Source organism: Astyanax mexicanus, chromosome 17, assembly GCF_023375975.1.
Source record: "Astyanax mexicanus isolate ESR-SI-001 chromosome 17, AstMex3_surface, whole genome shotgun sequence".
Lineage (NCBI taxonomy): Eukaryota > Metazoa > Chordata > Actinopteri > Characiformes > Acestrorhamphidae > Astyanax > Astyanax mexicanus.
In genome coordinates, this window is record NC_064424.1 from 10,267,715 (window position 1) to 10,281,696 (window position 13,982).

General features: G+C 35.4%; 1 protein-coding gene and 3 non-coding genes across 5 annotated transcripts in view; 2 read left to right on the plus strand and 2 right to left on the minus strand.

The window, feature by feature from the left end:
- Window positions 1–4,038, minus strand: part of st6gal1 (ST6 beta-galactosamide alpha-2,6-sialyltranferase 1) — a 77,433-nt gene extending 73,395 nt beyond the window's left edge. For both annotated transcript variants that reach the window (XR_007424981.1, XM_007254156.4), the window contains exon 1: window positions 3,596–4,038. Coding sequence is in view for 1 of the 2 variants with exons in the window: in XM_007254156.4 (XP_007254218.1) it covers window positions 3,596–3,607 (12 nt within the window). In the remaining variant the exon portion in view is untranslated. The remainder of the gene's footprint in view (window positions 1–3,595) is intronic.
- Window positions 4,039–6,139: 2,101 nt separating this feature from the next.
- trnav-uac (transfer RNA valine (anticodon UAC)) lies at window positions 6,140–6,212 on the plus strand. Its single transcript has one exon. It is a non-coding gene; the product is annotated as a tRNA-Val (tRNA).
- A 437-nt stretch (window positions 6,213–6,649) lies between these two features.
- trnaa-cgc (transfer RNA alanine (anticodon CGC)) lies at window positions 6,650–6,721 on the minus strand. The gene has a single exon. It is a non-coding gene; the product is annotated as a tRNA-Ala (tRNA).
- Window positions 6,722–10,891: 4,170 nt separating this feature from the next.
- Window positions 10,892–10,973, plus strand: trnas-uga (transfer RNA serine (anticodon UGA)). The gene has a single exon. It is a non-coding gene; the product is annotated as a tRNA-Ser (tRNA).
- The last annotated feature ends 3,009 nt before the right edge of the window (window positions 10,974–13,982 follow it).

Sequence of the window (13,982 nt, forward strand, 5' to 3'; positions counted from 1 at the left end):
CAGTGCGCACATTGTATCCATTATATCAAATTGGTCTCCGCCTCATATTTGGTTCAGAGGGTGTCAAGCATGTATGGCATCAACCAGATGAGTATGGGGGGGGGGGGGGCTATTTTACCCCTCTTTCCCGCCGTCTTCACGTGTTAGTATTTTCCCGTAAATTTCCCATATTATATGAAGTAAAAAAACAGTATTAATCAGGAGAAAGCTGATTAATACTGTGTGAATGAGAAAGCTCATCAAATCAAATAAAATTTATTTGTATAGCGCTTTTTACAACTGGTGTTGGCACAAAGCAGCTTTACAGAAACATGATTACAGGACAAAGAATCAGGCAAAAACATTAAACATACAAAATACAGAATACAGAACCCCCAGTGAGCGCGGAAATCTCTTAACGCCAATCATGGTCACAAATCAGCTTGCTGATTTTGCGGAGCATGGAGGAGAGTTAGTGTGAGTGGGAAAGCACCCCGCCCCCCCCATGCCCTCGCGGCACGTTTTAACAGCTGACTTTAAAACACTTGGACATACGGAGATTTTTCTAAAAGAAAGGTAACCGTCGGCTAACCATGTAAACTGTGATTACATTGTTTCTGATAGCAAAACACACATCATCCCACTGTGTGCTTAATAAAATGCAGCTGTCTAGTCAGTTAGCTTAACTTTGGAATTAGATAGATAGGTAGTCAAGGTTTGAGAAAAAATAGATATAAATGTAATGTTTAACTTGCCCTGAAATACCTGAACAACCAATAACTATTTCATTTTCAAATTGTGTTCATTTATTTAGGATTGCAGGATTTACTGTAAGCTATAATGCATGAAAATCCATTTAGCTAACTAGTTTGCTAGAAGCCAGATGTAGTTGATAGCTAGTACAACACTGGGTAATGTTGGTAGTTTAAAGACGTTTTTTAACCCTGGTCTCTGCCCTAAAAATGTGTATTTTCCACCTGATCCAACTGATCAGCTAATTAACAATCATTTATTGAGTTTACCTGTTAAAATCTTTTAGCCCCCTATGGATCATAATTCGGTCATTATCTTTATCCAGCAGTGTATTAGCACTTACTTTATTTTTTAAAGCAGAGAAAGCTCTAGAATATGCAGAACAGTGGGAACATGCAGGAACAGGGTTGAGAAACAATGATCTATTGTGACTTTTGCTAATTTGTAGTTTACAGTAACACCACAGTTAGACCACAAATCAGCCGGTTATACTGTAGGGTGCGTTTCTGTATAGTGTTTCAAATTCATGCTCGATGTGCCCCCTTTTGACTTCGACTAAAAAGTATAGAGAGGCGCAGCCCATGTAGCCGTTAACGACAGGATGTAGTAAAGTTCTCAAAGCTTACCAAACCAAATATATACAACAAAACAAAGACATAACCCATGGTGCAGACTAACATCCACTGCATCTGTGTTGTCGCCGTGGAGGAGTGGAAGAGGGTTTCACTGGCAACCTGAGAAGCTTGCAAATTGGCCATTATCACTAAATTCAGACAATAATAGCTGTGTATTGAATTTATTTAAGGGCCCAGCAAATCTTCACTGTTGTACAAGCTGCACACTAACTACTTTACATTGTACCAAAGTGTCATATCTTCAGTGTTCTATGAAAAGACATAATAAAATGTTTGCAAAAATGTAAAGGGTGCACTAACTTTTGTGGGATACTGTATTTGTTAATACATTTTTAGTGAAAATTGATGCACATTTGTTTTTCATTCACGCTGAATTGAAGTGAACTGAACTAAACAAATGAGCAGGTCATTTTGCAGTAGGCCTATCTGAAACATGCTGTACCAGTTTACACTGGTGAAACTTTATATCACAGACTGTCCCCTTTAAACATTTAAAAAAGAAACAAGGAGGCAAATTAGTTTACTCAATTGGAATGGAAATGAGAGTGTTTATTCCTCCACTGTCTTTGAAACATGAATCACTTCATAAAATGAATTACACCATGTAAAAACTATATATATAGTAATTAAATTGAATTTAAATTAAAGGATTTCTAGAGTACACTGAAAAAATATGAAGACATGTATTGCAATAAATATAGCTAAAGGCAAAACATTGGGAACCCCTGCTCAAATTACGTTTGAGTTTGTTAATGTTGTTACAAAAATCCTACTTATGTTAGATTTGACAAATAAGACAAATTAAACGTGTTAATATTTTCCTGTTGAGCATTTGTCACTTATTTTACTTAAAATCAACAAGACATGTCATTTCACACGGAGGGCCCAAGTATTTGCATACAAGTCTTACAATGACTTGCATTGCAAACAAGCACATGGTCTTGTGTTAGTCATGTTGGTCATGTAAGTCACAAGTTAACCATATATATGCTTACTGTAATAAGGTATAAATAATCTTGCATGTCGTGCCTGTATTACTTCTTTTATTGGAGCTGTGTTCGACACGGAAACTTTGGGGTGCTTGATTAAACCTTAAACATGTAATTAGTCAACGATTATTACTGCCATGTCTTTCATCTCTAAAAACGATAGAAACTGCTGATCATGAGATTTAAAAGGTATTTAAATGTCTGGAAGTTGTTTAAATGTGGAATTTAAACAGCTGATATTTAATGAGTAAATTCGTAATCTGTTGTGTTTGGGCAATTTTTTTAATAGTCAACAATCAGGTTAATAGTCGACAAATTTAAATAATCAACGTGGTGGATTATATCGACTAATCGCTGCAGCCCTAAAATAAATAGAAGAACAGAAGAAGCATATACATAGAAGAATTGAAGAACTGAAGACTCACTAATGAGACAATAAGTAACTTGGATCAGTTTGTTCAGGCTGGTCATACCAGCCAGAAGGTTTATACTAATCATTCTAGTTAACCACTTTGCTTGAACCACAGGCTTTACAAGCTTAGTGGCAGAGGTTGGCCAGATAAATTAACAAACTACACACTAGTAAACACAAAACCCCTAAACCAACTAGTCCTGTTTTACCATCCAGATGATGCTGTTTTTTCAGCAGGTGTGTATTTTCCCTGTAAATCTAAATAGATCAAACTAAACACAGAATATCTAACACTGAAAACACTGAACCGAGGCAAGGATGCTCATATTCTGCAGGAGGCCTGTATTGAGGAGAGTATGTATGCTGGACCAAAAAAATGCCCCCAGCCTTTTGAACGAGTCAGTGCTGCACAGGCCTGCTATAGCTAATGATGCCGCATTCTGCCCTTCATTCATTCATCAGTGCACCTCTGTTACTGGAGCGTCATGGAAATGTTAGCAACATAGATACAACATAGCTATTTTTGTACGCTATTTGTGCGCGTGTTAGATACGCGCGTCTAACCGCATGTGGCATTCAAATACTTGGTTAATTGCGTGTGTAAATAAAGAATAGAGAAAAAAAAACAGTTTTGGTTCGTGCATAAAGAGATCACGTGGGATATATTCCATCATATACATTATAGCAAACCTTTCATAGCAAAACAGGAAAAAATACCACGCAAAAATGAACTGAAACGAATGGCACGCTGTTTGCTGTTTTTTTTTCTCCGCCATAAGAAGATGCAGCAGAGACTGAAGAATGATAATTAAGGCGCGCGCTCTTACCTTATAGCCCATGTTCTTCTGACGTCGTTTTAAGGTGGAATATAAACTACTTTGCTCCCATCAACGTCCTAGATGCTTTTGTCTCCATATTACATTTAGCAAGGCTTTTTTTCTATCAGTGACTATTACAGAAGTAGGCTATTATCCAGTCAATCCAGTGATTATTATTATTAATACAGAAGAAAGGCTCGTTCATTATTCTGCGCAAAGCTCCAGCCCTTTCACAACAACATTAAAAAAAACGTTGCACGACGCTCACATCCTGCTTTCCTCGCGCCGCCATGCTTCCCGTTATTCCTCTACATGTATTATTTGCGGATTATTATGCGCTGTAAATTTCCGCCATATTTATTTACCTCCGCTCCGTCTGAGTCTGATTGGCAGACTGAGCGAACACAAGCACCAGACTGCTGCTGCGGGTTGTCTGCAGTAGTGTGTGTGTGTGGGGGGTGTTTCATAGGGTTAATACAGCAGCTCTATAGGAATCCTCCCCCTCCTCCTTCTCATCCTCTCTCTTTCTCTCTCTCTCTCTCTCTCTCTCTCTCTCTCTCTGTCTCTTTCTGTTTCTTTCTCGGTTTCTTTCTCTCTCTCTCTCTCTCTCTTTTTTATGCTTTCTTGAAGCTTGTTTGTATTACAGGCTTAGCAAACGTATGCAAACATGTATGCAAAAATGTATAATATATCATTCTCAACATACAGTACCAAGGTTTGAACACACCTTCTCATTTAATGGTTTAACTTTATTATGTATGCAGACAGTACCACTCCAGACCAGTACAATTTTGGACACACACCTTCTCATTCAATGTTTTTCTTTATATCTTTAATTAATTTATGTTCTACATTGCACATTAATAGATTTAATTAAAACAATTAAGGAACACACGTACAGTTACGTATTAAAAAAAAAAAACATTATTTTTATTTTAATTAATCAACTGAGATGGTGATTCGGGATGAGCTGCAGCTTCACTTCAGGAACTTCTTCAAGACGCTGAGAAAACTATTCCAGGTGACTCTCCCTCATGAAGACACTGAGATTAAAATACAAAGAGTGCGCAGATCTGTCCTCAAAGCTAAATGTGGTACTTATAAATATCTAAAATTTAAAACATATTCTGCTTTATTCAATACCTTTTGTTTACAGAATATCATAATAAAATAATGTGTTGCATGTGTTCCTGTATAGCTTTAATACAGTATTCAATATTTAATTTACAATGTAAAACATCAGAAAAATAATTGAAAATAAAAAAAAAAACATTGAATGAGAAGAGCCGTGTCCAAAGATTAATATTATAGTATTTTTGGAAGTTTGTTATAAACATTAATTTCTTTGCCTCCACACTCTTCTGAGTTGAACCACAGAATAAAGGAAAAGCATACAAGTGCTCAGCATCTCTGGGAACACCTTCAATACTATGAGAAAACCATTCCAGGCAAATACCACATAATGCTGACTGAGAACAGCAAGGGTGTGCAAAGCAAAATGTTTCTACTTTAAAGAACCTAGAAGAAAATGTTATGAGCATGTTATGATTTGTCTGACACTTTTTTTTATTTACTACATAATTCTATGTGTGTTTCTTTATAATTTTGGAATATTCAGTGTTAGTCTATAGTGCAAAAAATTGATTGGGACTGTACATAAAGGGAGAAAAGGAAGGAATACAAAATAAATAAATAAACAACATGGAGAAACATGAAAACAAAACATAAAAAGAAACACAAGGGGGGAGGGTTGATATTTATAGTAAATCAACAGTTGTTTATTTAAATCTTCTTTAAATTATGTGTACACAACTTAAGTGTAGACTTGAAAATAATGTTAGCAAGGCTTTTTTTTAATCTAGAGTAACAACACATTAAAAATGTTGTATACATTGGGTGCATGCAGGGTGTGAATGGGTTTGACATGCATTTCAGATGGACTTTTCAAAAGGCAACCCAAACCAATACAATCTTCCAATACAAGACAGTTTCTCTACAAGATATACTGTTTTTATTATCTATATATATTCCACCCATAGACTGTATGTTACTCGTATACATTATATATGATTAAACTTATAATAAGTGTAATGATCTAATTTCATGCTTTCAGAGCAGAACCGTAACAAGTAAAGCCTAAGAAACTGTTGCATTGTGTCATTTATTGTATTATGTGGAACAGATCTGTTTACCCATGTTGTCCACTAAACGGGCGTACGTGTTATTTATTATACGTGTAGTATGCTTAAGCAGCTGCACGTTGAATTATTGCATTTAAACGAATATAGTTATGTTTAAACATATCCTGAGAATTTTACAATCTCTGAGCTGGTGAAATGCATTGCCTTCGCCGGTAAGGATACATCTCACCCGCCTTTAGAATTGAGGTAAAATAATTATGCTGCACATAGATGATAATATGCTGCCTACTAAATAGGACAGTTCTTTTCTCAGGAGCGCACACATGCTGCCTAAAACACTGTCCAGTTAGGCAACTGCTTTCAGAATGAAACGAGTGTATTTAACCAATGCCGTGAGCCCGCGTCAGTATGTGGTTCCATAGTGTAGCGGTTATCACGTCTGCTTTACACGCAGAAGGTCCTGGGTTCGAGCCCCAGTGGAACCAGAATTCTTTTCCTAAAAGTTTTCCAAAGGTTTCACACAAAATTAGATTTTATTATGTTGTCTTTTTCATTCATTCATTTCAGAAATGGATTCCGCCATTATTTAGAAAACAGTTACTTAGAAAACTGTTATTTAGAAAAATTACAACACAACCAAACATTAAAAAACTTTACTCACTTTAAAGGATTAACATTTTCAACTTAAGTATATTTACTAAGTGAGGAATTTGCAGGGTATACATAGGCTGCATGCAGGGTCTGAATGAGTTTGAAATGCATTTCTTGTTGTGTTCGAACACCAGTGGAACCACATTTTTTTCTAAAGGATTCACCCAAAATTAGATTTTGTAATGTTGTCTTTCAATTCATTCATATCAGAAATGTATTAATTCCGCCAATATGTAGAAAACAGTACAATTAACAAACAAATTAAAAAGTGTGGAGATGCCGGGGATTGAACCCGGGACCTCATACATGCGAAGCATGCGCTCTACCACTGAGCTACATCCCCACGTGATGAACAAGGGGCTGGCGGCTGCCTATTTATGCCTATTGCCCGCACGAGCGCCATTGTTTTTATATAAGCTGATTTTCTATAGATATATTTAAGTATGTAACATAAAACGTGACCTGGACACTTAAAATGGGTGCATTGACGTTTTAAAATATTAGCTTAACTATACAATTATCTATAATGTAAACGAATGTCACTATTTATCGAAGACACTATTTATCATCATCAAAGCTTACAATCCTAGTGATTAAAGTATGTTAGTTTGTACAGTATATTATATTATAATAGTTTGTACTGAGCCTTTAACAGTAACGTTAACATTCTACACACTGTTTGATAGTTTGCCCAGCAGTAAATGTGTATTATTATCAGTGAACTGCCCTATCACTCAGCGGAGTAAAGTTAGTTTGATATTCGATATTCAGCGGAGATTCGCCTTTCGGCCGTTCTCTTGCTCACAGGCAATGTCCTAAACTCTCCCAAATTACATTTTCCAAACCACAGAAGAACAGAGAACAAACTACAAACGTCAGATTTTCTGAAAACACCCAACCTTTCTGTTTCTCCGAGAATATTTACTGAAAATGGCAGGAATCGCTGCAGCGGGCGCTGAAGCTGTTAAGGGACCGTCTGCAAAGTACGGACCCTGATTAAAAACGTAAACATTCACAGCGCCGTTTAATGCATTTCTACTGTAACACGCCCATATGAAATATAGATTTAAAAAATCATACGTAGTCTTTAGAGACACACCTGAAAAATAACTATAACTTTTATTTTTGAAAAATATGATTTGGTTGATTTTATATTATTTTTTTAATAATAAAAACTGCTACTGTACTGTACTAATATGAAATATAGATATAAAATCACTTGTAGTCTTTAGAGACACACCAGATAAACATATTACAACCTTTAGTTTTGAAAAAATTGATTCTGTTGATTTTTTATTATGTTTTTAATGTTAACTTTTTTACTTTAAAACGCCCATATCAAATATAGATATAAAAACACTTGTCTATAAAGATACACATGAAAGTCATATCACATCTATAAGTTTCCATACAAAATATAAAATGAAATACATTGCTACTGTGACACACCCAAATGACTAATGCAACATTTTTTGTCAACCTACAATTACTTTTTCAGGGAACGGGAAGGTCACCAGTGTTGTGAGGAGAGTGCTGTGACGAGAACAATAACTTCAGTGGAAGAGAAGCTTCTTTGCCGTTCTGCTGTTCCTGGGCTGAAAGGGTAAAAACTAGGAGAATGTAATCTATCTGAGTGAAGTACTGGGGTGAACCTCTCCTCGGATAGCCTGTTCTACACTGTGTAAAGTCATACACATGCCAGAAGACCTTTCAATCCACCCTTTTTCATCTTTCACCTTCTCAGAGACTTAGGACCAATATTTATTGTTTGACACACGTGGACTGGTTGTTGTTTTACAGAAGAACACGGAGCTAAACAACAACATGAAATTAACTTGTGGTTGCCCACCTGCCAGTGGACTTGCCAACAGGCTGGAGCTGATAACGTTCTCTGAGCTGGGCAAAAAGCTGTTAAACTGGTCACTTCTGATATAGTCATATTAATAGTTTCTATCCAATGGTGTTTTTTCCTTTAGACTTCCTCTAGACTATATTTGTCATATGTTTTAATGCTTCTGTAAAGTATGTTCGTTTTTATATTCATTCATTATGACTGGGAGTTCTTACATAGCTTTATGTTAGTTTGAGCTAAATTACCCATCCTGATCTTTAGCCACTTATGTGAACTAATTTTCATCCCATAAGGAAAACAGACACATGGCATCCATGTTGTAATTCAAACTCATATTTACAATAGTTTTTGACTCTGCTGAACATTTAATACCTATATTTTTGAGATTTGGGATGTGGTGTGGTGGAGTGGTATTCATCCAACACCTTGACCTCACTAATGCTCTTTTAACTACAACCATAAGCATCCCAATACTTTTGTCCATATAGTGTAGCTTATATTTATATTTACTGCATGGTTAAAATGTATTTGTGCTATTGATTGTAACATGTTGTATATGTATATGGTGTATATTTTTTCATAAACAAAACATAACCTTGTTTTTGACAAATGGCAAGTAATTATTAATTTGATGATGACATTTGATGACTCTGAATGACAAAAATTTTATATTCCATAGCAAGTGTTTGGGTTACTGTGCAGCAGGCCATGTGTGTTAGCCTGCTTCTGCCCCTGTGTGTACTCCTAAATGGAGATTTGATAATTATTTTTTAATTTTTCATAGCTTTGAATGACAAACTTGACTACAGTTTTCTACAGTAAATTATGTGTGTGTGTACTCCTTGTAAGCTCATGTATGCGTGCAAGTGCATTCTTGTGTATTATTATTATTGGGATTTCTATATGTAGTACTTTTAGGAGTAGTGTGAATGTATTTTGAAACAACATGCATTCTATTCTAGTGTCAAGTGTCTGCATTTTTTACAACAATTGCGTAATATTTACTTTTCAACACTGAAGCCGTCTCCTGACTCCTGAATCTGATTCCTGATTCCTGAAGGCCAGAATTTCTAACAAAATATTTACAAAATGCATTACATGGACATAACACATCACTATAAAATATGCTGACCTGGGCATTTCAATATAAATGTAGCAATATACTGGAAAAAATAATACAAATTAAACAGTGTGATATTTTTCTAATCTAAAAGTAGTACATGTTCATCAAGCGTGTCTCTAAAGACTACAAGTGATTTTATTTCTATATTTCATATTAGTACAGTACAGTAGCAATTTTTAGTATAAAAAATGTAATATAAAATCAACCGAGTCATATTTTTCAAAATGAAAAGTTGTAGTATATTTTTCGGGTGTGTCTCTAAAGACTACAAGTGATTTTATTTTTATATTTCATATTAGTACAGTACAGTAGCAAATTTTATTATTAGAAAAATAATATAAAATCAACCAAATCATATTTTTCAAAAATAAAAGTTGTAGTTATTTTTCAGGTGTGTCTCTAAAGACTACGTATGATTTTTGCAGAAATGCATTAAACGGCGCTGTGAATGTTTACGTTTTTAATCAGAGTCCGTACTTTGCAGACGGTCCCTTAACAGCTTCAGCGCCCGCTGCAGCGATTCCTGCCATTTTCAGTAAATATTCTCGGAGAAACAGAAAGGTTGGGTGTTTTCAGAAAATCTGACGTTTGTAGTTTGTTCTCTGTTCTTCTGTGGTTTGGAAAATGTAATTTGGGAGAGTTTAGGACATTGCCTGTGAGCAAGAGAACGGCCGAAAGGCGAATCTCCGCTGAATATCGAATATCAAACTAACTTTACTCCGCTCTATCACTCTACGATTCACACTAAAGTTAGCTCACTACACCGACCCCATAAGCCACCTTTACTAGTTAACGTTAACTGTTATACAACTTTATCAGTTGACTCTTAACGCTGTTATTATATCATGGAACTTACTTAGTTAATCTAGCTAACCTACCCTAGTGTTATTTTGCTTATATAACATCATTTTTGTCATTTTTTATATTCATTAGCTAGCTACGATATGTTACAGATCGTTTATACTCTGCGAATATGAAACCAACTTTAACGTTACCCGAGTAACGTTATCGTTTATTGCTAAATTTCCATCGGGATAAGGTATGTATAATGTAACTTATAATATAATAAATAATAATATTAATAATAATATCACGTCAATATAAAGTCAATCTATCTAACGTAATTACACTAGTTAGCTAACTATCTAACCTGGCTAGCGAGCTAACATCTAGTTTAACGTTACTGTAATTTATCACATATCGTAGGTTAATTATCCCAGATAGTCAGTAGCTGACTAAACTTGCTACATAAACTAACTTTAAACTAAAATATTTAGGCAGTTATATAACCTAGCTAGTTTTGAGTTAACTGATTAGGCTATAGGCTAGGTTATAGTTAACGTTAGACGCTTTTTCAATTAAACGTATTGTAACGTTAAATCACATTCAATTCAATAAATTAAATTACATTAATCCTTGTTTTACATTTCGTCTCGTTTTTTTGATGGTTTACTATGTAACTGTAATGAATTAGGACCAAAAATACGCATATTCACACATTATATGCTATATAGGTGTGAGTGGGGCCGCTATGACGAGCTGCGATGGCCGAGTGGTTAAGGCGTTGGACTTGAAATCCAATGGGGTCTCCCCGCGCAGGTTCGAACCCTGCTCGCAGCGCTGCAGTGACCGCACTTTTTATTCAGTGATGTTATCAAACCGCGACCGAGGCAAATATTTGCACAAAAATAATATTTTACATTAAATATTAACCTTCTATTACACGGTGTTGAACACAGTGTACTCGTCTATTCTTATATTCACTGTTATATATTCACTAAAGCAGTATTTTAATCCGTTGCCTCAGGGTGACATAATGCAGGTAGACTACCGTTATTGGATCAATCATGATAAAACAGTGGAGCTCATATTTAGTCCAGTTTTACTACAGTTGATTAAAACATAAAAACTTAATTATAGTCAGTATTATACAGAATTTAAAGAGATGCACGTGGCTCTTCTCACCATCTGAGGGCGCTAGTGGGCTGTGTATTAGAATAAAATCTCGCCAGTGTGTCTCAGCCCTTTACAGTAAGACAGTAAGAATAAGAAGTTCTTGTTTTTTACTAATTAATTTCTAAGCTGTAATGTGAGTATGTTTGTAAGGGAATACTTAATAAATATACTATAATAATAATATTGGCCGTTAAAATGGTAGATGTAGACACGAATGTAAACATTACATCTCCAATTTGGTAATTCTGCCTTCATGGTTTTCTGAAAAACAGTGAAGGTTAATGGAGATAAAATGTGTTTGTTATCCTGTATGTTAATTAATTAACTAACGTGTATTCACGCCTAAATTAATAGTATATTAAGTGCACTGAAAGTTGTATAAATTTTAGAATGCGATTGAGGCGAATATAACCTTAATACATCAGCTAATGATCATAGATTAAATAGATGCCTTTTAGACATTAAACAACGCTAATCTAAACTGTAGACATATCAAACTGCCTAGGTTAGCTAACAACTTAGTTAGCTGAGCTGCGCTACTTAACGTGCTTAACCTGCGTCCACAAACTGAGTTTACCTTTCTGAAAGTCTTGGTGGAGAGTGAAATGCCTCAGGTAGCGCAGCTGAACTTTTCCCAGCAGTGTTTATTACAGTCTATGGTTTATTATGGTTAGCGGGAGAGACGCTGTGTGAATCAGCCGGGGTCTGTGCGCGCGGCTCCGGGGAACCGGTGTTCGGTCGAGATATGCTACCCATCGATATGTGCTTCTTTACGGCACTGCGCATGCGCCGACCAACATTTTTTTTTATGATTTCATGTTTTTAATGATATTTTTCTTACGTTTTTATTGGAAACATTAAACAACCTACTTAAATGTAAAAAAAAAAACATGTAAATAGCAGTTAAAGCATAGCAATGGCAAACTATAACAATACAGTTTCATTTATGATTTGTTGTACTCTTTTATTTTTACTCGAGTAGATTTTTAGAATAGTACTTTTATTTAATTAAATTTTTTTCTGTAACGTTACTTTTTCTCTGTTGTTGAAAGCTGGCCAAAATTTAATGCATGCGGTTGCTTAGTAACAATGCTAGCTAGCTAACTGTAGGGCAAAAGTATTATGTGTAGCTACTTGTGTGTTGTAATGTGGTTAGCTAAGGCCCCGTCCACACGAAGCCGGATATTTTTTTAAAAACGGAGGTTTTTACCTCTGTTTTGGCCTTCCATCCACAGTAAGTAATAGCGGTGGTTCATAGTGATTTGTTTATAGATTCTGGTTAGGTTTATTATGCAGGGAAATATAAGATGTTTGGCGTTTCTGGCTCGTTGTTTTAGTATATTAAGCCACGTTAAGATTCGTCCAGGTTTCAGTGGAAGGAAAACCCACATTTAGCATTTTTAAGTGTTTTAGACTCTGTGGTTCTTCAGTTGGCTGGGTTAGCTCTGTGGTTTTGGAGTAACACTGTAATGCTATTTTTCCTGCTGTATCACTCAGCGAGCCCAGATATTTAGTTAATAAGCTAATTTTTAGTTGATTAGGTTGTTATCAGAGGTGTAAAGTTATGAATTACATTTACTCAAGTTACTCTAATTGAGTAAATTTTATGAGTAGTTTATAATTTTTAAAGTAGTTTTTAAAATAGGTAATTTTACTTTTACTCAAGTACATTTTGACACAAGTAATTTACTTTGCTACATTGGAAAACTCCCAATTACTGAGTAAAAAATAAAATGTTGGGAAAAAAACAATATATATTTTTTTATTTTTTATAAAAAAATAATAATTGGGCGGATACACCAGCGCACAGATGCTCACGCGTAGAATAACGAGACATTAACCTCCTCATGCAATACAAAATGTGCCCTGCCGGACAGAGCTGTCAGCTTTCAAAACTTCCACATCAAACCTGAGAAAGCATGTGGTGTAAAGTAAATTTTTAATTGAGTACTTTTTACTTTTACTCAAGTAGATTTTTAGATGGGTACTTTTACTTTTACTTGAGTAGAATTTTAGCAAAGTAAAGGTACTTTTACTTAATTACAATTTTTCAGTACTTTTTCCACCTCTGGTTGTTAGTTAGATCAGGTGTGTTGTAATCAGTATAAACCAGTGGCTGTAATTTACGCGCCCGTAAAGCCTGAAACAGGGACAGGGCCTGGACTGGTTCTGTTCTCTCTGCAATTTGTGGATCATTAACATGTTCATATCTTAATTCAATGTTTCTCTAAAACAGCAGAGGTAGCGTTTCTAAAATGCGCTGCGTGCAGCACGAATGGAGATTCTGGTCGCACCTGGTGGGACAATTTTGAAAATTAAGTAGTTGTTGCTGAATAGTGACTAGAAAAATGTCTACAGAATCCCTGTTCATTTCAGTGTTTTTGAGTGGTATGGCGTTTCCATGTGGACAATAAAAAGCATAATTTGTTTGACATTTATGAAAACAACCAACTACAAATGATAGAATGGCATATCTGACGGTCACATGCTGATAGCACCGATGCACATTGGGAAAATCACTAACAGACATGCTCTGGACTGAACCCGACAGCATTTAGTTTGTGTTGGTTGCGTTTATGGCTCGTCTTGCATCTTTGTTATGTGTCTGGGGCACGCACTTCTGATTTCTGTCTTTTGTGTCCATTACTTTTTAGTTATGGCTAACGGCTAGAA